Consider the following 5,183-nt stretch of genomic DNA (forward strand, 5'->3'; position numbering starts at 1 on the left):
CGCGTAAACCAAGCTACTCAGCCTCTTTTCTCCACTGAATTTTCCTACTGAGCTATCCTCATTCTATTATTCTTTATATCTCTAATTAGCATATAAATAGTCGCCTAGGCCGTCTCTCCTTCGAATACCCTGGATCAGCTGGGGCTGGACCTCGGCATCTGACAGTTTCCACTGTTTCCCCATCTATTTGCCATGAAGTGATGGGACCAGATGCCATGATCTTAGTTTGCTGAATGTTGAGCTTTAAGCCAACTTTTTCACTCTCCTCTTTTGCTTTCATCAAGAGGCTTTTTAGTTTCTCTTCCCTTTCTGCCATAAGGGTGATGTCATCTGCATATCTGAGGTTACTGATATTTCTCCCAGCAATCTTGATTCTAGCTTGTGCTTCTTCTAGCCCAGTGTTTCTCATGAGGTACTCTGCATATACGTTAAATAAGCAGGGTGACAATATACAGCCTTAACGTACTGCTTTTCCTATTTGGAACCAGTCTGTTGTTCCATGTCCAGTTCTAACTGTTGCTTCCTGACCTGCATATAGGTTTCTCAAGAGGCAGGTCAGGTGGTCTGGTATTCCCATCTCTTTCAGAGTCTTCCAAAGTTTATTGTGATCCACACAGTCAAAGGCTTTGGCATAGTCAATAAAGCAGAAATAGATGTTTTTCTGGAACTCTCTTGCTTTTTCCATGATCCAGAGGATGTTGGCAATTTGATCTCTGGTTCCTCTGCCTTTTCTAAAACCAGCTTGAAGATCAGGTAGTTCACGGTTCACGTACTGCTGAAGCCTGGCTTGGAGAATTTTGAGCATTACTTTGCTACTGTGTCAGATGAGTGCAGTTGTGTGGTAGTTTGAGCATCCTTTGGCCTTGCCTTTCTTTGGGATTTGCCTCCCCGTGGCCAGAGTCCCAGGATGGGTGGGCGCCCACGCCCTTCTGGTGAGCCAGCGATGGGGCTGCAGAGCTGCCAGTCCATCCCTTGCTCGCCCAGCACCCACGTGATAGCCCAGGTCTGGACCCCCACGGAGTTCAGATCCACAGGCAGAGACACCTGGTCAACAAAGTCAAGCCAGTGTGAATTGTCATCTGAGGTTTTCTTTTCTTCTTTTACTGTGGAACACTTCAAGCCGCCCTGCCTCTTGCCCAGCCAGCCCGGCCTGTGGGCCAGTGGGTGAAGGCAACTCAAAGATGGTGATCTAGTGCCCTCTGCAGGGCTGTGCATAGAGCCACCCATGCCGTCACATGTACCCATGCAAGAGACCCTCACTCTTAACACTCTCCGGCTAGACTTCCAGGTTTCAAGTCTGCTCTGAAAACTGATCTGGGAGCCCACTTTTCACCAACAGGCAGGAGCAAGAGGTGGTGGGTGGGGGTAAGATGTAGGTCAGAGCGGGCCAGAGGGTGCCCTGTATCTTAGGGCCAGAAGACCGTAGACTTCTGAGCTAAGATCAGAGGGCCTAGCAATGTGAACATCTTGAAAATCCGATGAAGTGATGGCAAACGCGCCAACGCTGGACTCGTGGGTCCCACTCGAGACACATAAGCCCGCCCTGCCCACAGCTCTCCACAGTCCGCGGTCACTGTGGCCAGGCCCCGCGGCAGTTGTGGGCAAACCCTAACCCCACAAGCTGCATTATCAGCACAAACCACCTGTTAGAACAAGGCTGACAGTGTGATTCTCAAACATAAAGAGCAGGCTCAACAGGGAAAAAAGGGACACTGCATGTGACTTTTAGAGTTTATTAAATAAGAAAACTGTCGATTTGAACAGGAGGAGAAAAGGACGTTTATTTAAAAAAAATAACACCCACAGGAAAAGAGCGCAAAAGGCATCTAGTGTGTGTTACAGCTCCTCCGATAGGAGGGGCTGGAAGGCACCCTGGGGGCCCTCAAGCTGACCTGGGGAGTCTGCGCACGCTTCCCGTCCCTGAACCCTGAACGTCGCTGCGCAAGCTGCCGCTGGAAACGCCTATCAAGCCCTCCAGCCACAGCGCTCCCAGGCGAAGGCCCGTGAAGAGATGCTCTTAGCCCGTGTCCGGCTGTGGAATGCCTGTGCTGACCTTGGTCCCTGGGGGACAACAGTGGCCGCCGTGCAGGACGCCTGTGCTCAGACCACCAAGCAAGAGCCCTCCCCTGCCAGAAGCTGAGGGAGCAGACCGCAAGCCAGGGCACGCTGAGCGAGGGCAGTAAGGCACACGTCCCTGTCCAAGGCGAGGGTGTACTTTTCGGCTCGCGTAGTGTGTCTCTACTGACAAAAGCAAAGACGGCCAACAGAACTCATCTTACAGCTAGAGCGCTGCAATGACGATGGAAACACTACAGAACCACTGCTTTCGTTTACTAACTTAAAAAAAAAATCACTGGCTTTTATAGAATTGCCTTCAAATAGATGATCAGCGTCTATGAGGCGGTGTGGAGCTCAGCTAGAAAGGCTACGCAGAAGCGCAGGTGCGGCCCTGTGTGTGGCTAATAACACTGCCGCACGTCACGAAGTTAGTGTCTTGGGATAAAGCTTTACTGTGGGTGAAGTCTGCATACTCAGAGACGCCTTGGCAGCTTGGAATCCGTCGGGAAGTGGCTTCAGGATGTAAACAGAGCTGGGAGCTGGAAGCACCTCCGTGGCTCTCACGACTCCTCCCCTTGGTCTTTAATCTCAGAAATTCTGTCTATAGATTTAAGGATTTCAGCAACGAGATTCAACGTTTCAGCTCCAGAAACCAGCTGCCTGAAATGAAAGCCCAGAGGTGATGGATGGCTTCTATTAATACAATCGCTCCGGGGCAGTAACAGAAGCACGGGGACTTCCCTGGTGGCCCAGGGGTTAGGGTTTCACGCTTTCACTGCAGGGAGCACAGGTTTGAGCTCTGGCTGGAGAACTAAGAACCCAAAAGCTGCGTGGTGCATCCTGACCCCACCCCCGCCCCACAAAAAATACTCCCCATAAACCCCCAAACAAACACACACAACAAAAACCCCAGAGCGTTAAAGCAAAGAAGGTCTCGAGCAAAAGCCGCAGTTTGTTCAACGTCAGATTTACTCTCCAGACACACTACGTGTTCAGCTTAAAAGTGACGGGCCTCACTGTCTGTGGCTGTGGCTGGACACCACTGCCCGCTGCGCTCAAGGGAGACAGAGGACGCCGGCCCAGGACGCCTCCCGGGAGCCCTGTTCAAGTTCATGTGTTTTTATGAGAGAGACAGTACTGTCATCCTGTTTCACCCAAAATCTTGGTAGACGTCTTGCAGGCGATAAAGACCTGCCTGATGCTAACCCTCAAGCCTCCCAGGTGAGAATGGTTATCAGTTATCCCCATGTGAACCGGGAGGGGCTGCTGGCCCAGGCTGCCTCCCATGACCCTGGGGTGAACAGGGTCACGAGCCCCGCCCCCCAGCCTGCAGCTTCGACAGCGGCCAGGGCCCCGCACTCACTTGATGGAGGCGTGAGCATTGTTCATGACCACACGGAGGTTCTGCAGGGCCACGTCCGTGTTCTGCTTCACCACCGTCAGGCTGGCGCCCTGGCCTGACCGCAGGGCTTCGTTCTCACGCTTGAAGTCAGAGACCTGGGCCTGTGGGAGAGGAGACGTTACGACTTTCCCGGCTGAGCAGGAAGCGGCCAAGAGGCCGTCCGACCGAAACCAAGCCCCGCGCCCGAGGCAGTGCGACCAGAGGGCACCGTGTGCCCCCACGACAAGGCGCCCTGCCCTGACTGGGGGGCTCCTGAAGGACATGACCTCTTGCCGTGCTGGTACCTCGCCCGCCATCTGGGGTGCTCGGACACACCCCCAGCCCCGTGTGGGGCTCAACCAGGAGGCCCTGAGAAGGCAGCTCATACGTCCTGATTCGGGTGCTTTGTCTTGTTGGGAGGGAACTGGAGGGGAGGGTGGAGGAGGAAAGGTTCTTTCACTCACACGCGAACTGGTGAGGCCCTCTTGCTAGTTACCTGGAGCAAGCTGACCTCCTGTCTCAGTTTCAGGACGTGATTTTCTGCCTTCACTGCACGTTTCTGATTCCCCGACCAAAAAAAAAAAAGCCATCACTGACACGGCAGCTTGGACACAGCACATCCCCTTGTTCCCGTCCCTCCCCGTCACCTGGCGGGCCCGCCCAACGGCTGGGCAGCCCATAGGAGGGACCCCTGCTCATGGCCCCGGCCTGGGCCCCCCAGGTAGCGGCACCCAACGCTTCACGACGTCTGGCCAGGCAGGCCCGCCCACCTCTCCACTGCAAACAAGGGCCCTGGCTGCTCACAGTCATGAGCTCCAGATTCTGCTCCACCTGCTGCACCACCGACTCCAGGTCGTGATAGTCACTCTCCTCCTTGATCATTTTCGCTTCTAACTTCCGCTCAAGCGTCCTCACCCTTGTTAAGGAAAAGGCCTGGGTTATCAATAACTCCTGTGACTAATTCTGAGCGTAATAGACTATCAGAAGTTTTAACTGGATTGATCAGATAAAAACCACAGGAGCCCAGGGTTAAAAAACGCAGCTGGAGGAGCACAGCCTTGGAGCTAGACACAGGTCAGCTCACGGTCGGGGTGCCCAGGGCGGTGGGGGAGGCTATCTGACAGCCCCCTGCGCCACCATCAAGAGTGGCTGGTTTTGCTCTGTTTTCAACTAAACTTTAACACAGAACATGAGAAACGTATCTGACACCGAGGATTTAGTGCAATAAAACCCGGGCTCAGTCCAACTCCCATACTTCATTATCGCTTTCACAGTGGTTTCTGAGGGTCGGGACATGGTTGAATTGCGAGCCTATCCAAAAGCTTACATACATTTCTGTTTGAGTTTCAGAGAAGCTCTGAATCTCAGTCAGCTTTCTTCTTAGCTTAGAATTCTCATCTTTCAGCTGCAGAAAAAGAAAATGCTTATTAGAAACTCAGTGTCTCACTCAAAAGGAGTCTTCATTTTCACAATTTGGCTCTGGAACTTCTTAATAAACAAAAACATTCCAGAGTATCACTCTATAGTCCACATAGAGAAAGAGAGAACCGAAGTGTCTGCTTTTTAGAACATGTCACAGACTCCACTTTTACTCAGAATAACTCTAAGCGACTGTAATCTTTTCACCAGGCAAGCTGTCCTCAACCGCTGCCTGGAGTGGACCATTTTCTGAGGGGCAGCGCTCTGAGGGTCTCCCCCTGCCCCCGTTCACACTGGAGACTGGCCCCCCGGCAGTCCTCTGCCA

At 52.9% G+C, this 5,183-nt stretch overlaps 1 protein-coding gene across 1 annotated transcript in view; it reads right to left on the reverse strand.

The window, feature by feature from the left end:
• Positions 1-1,719: 1,719 nt before the first annotated feature.
• The window catches only part of SDCCAG3 (serologically defined colon cancer antigen 3), a gene marked incomplete at its 5' end in the record, with an annotated part of 5,220 nt that continues 1,756 nt past the window's right edge, over positions 1,720-5,183 (reverse strand). Inside the window, 5 exons of the mRNA XM_010838753.1 lie at positions 1,720-2,718; positions 3,422-3,561; positions 3,936-3,998; positions 4,244-4,355; positions 4,771-4,844. Of these exons, the coding sequence (XP_010837055.1) occupies positions 2,619-2,718; positions 3,422-3,561; positions 3,936-3,998; positions 4,244-4,355; positions 4,771-4,844 (489 nt within the window). The remainder of the gene's footprint in view (positions 2,719-3,421; positions 3,562-3,935; positions 3,999-4,243; positions 4,356-4,770; positions 4,845-5,183) is intronic.

The sequence above is a fragment of the Bison bison genome, unplaced genomic scaffold (assembly GCF_000754665.1).
Source record: "Bison bison bison isolate TAMUID 2011002044 unplaced genomic scaffold, Bison_UMD1.0 scf7180017846162, whole genome shotgun sequence".
Lineage (NCBI taxonomy): Eukaryota > Metazoa > Chordata > Mammalia > Artiodactyla > Bovidae > Bison > Bison bison.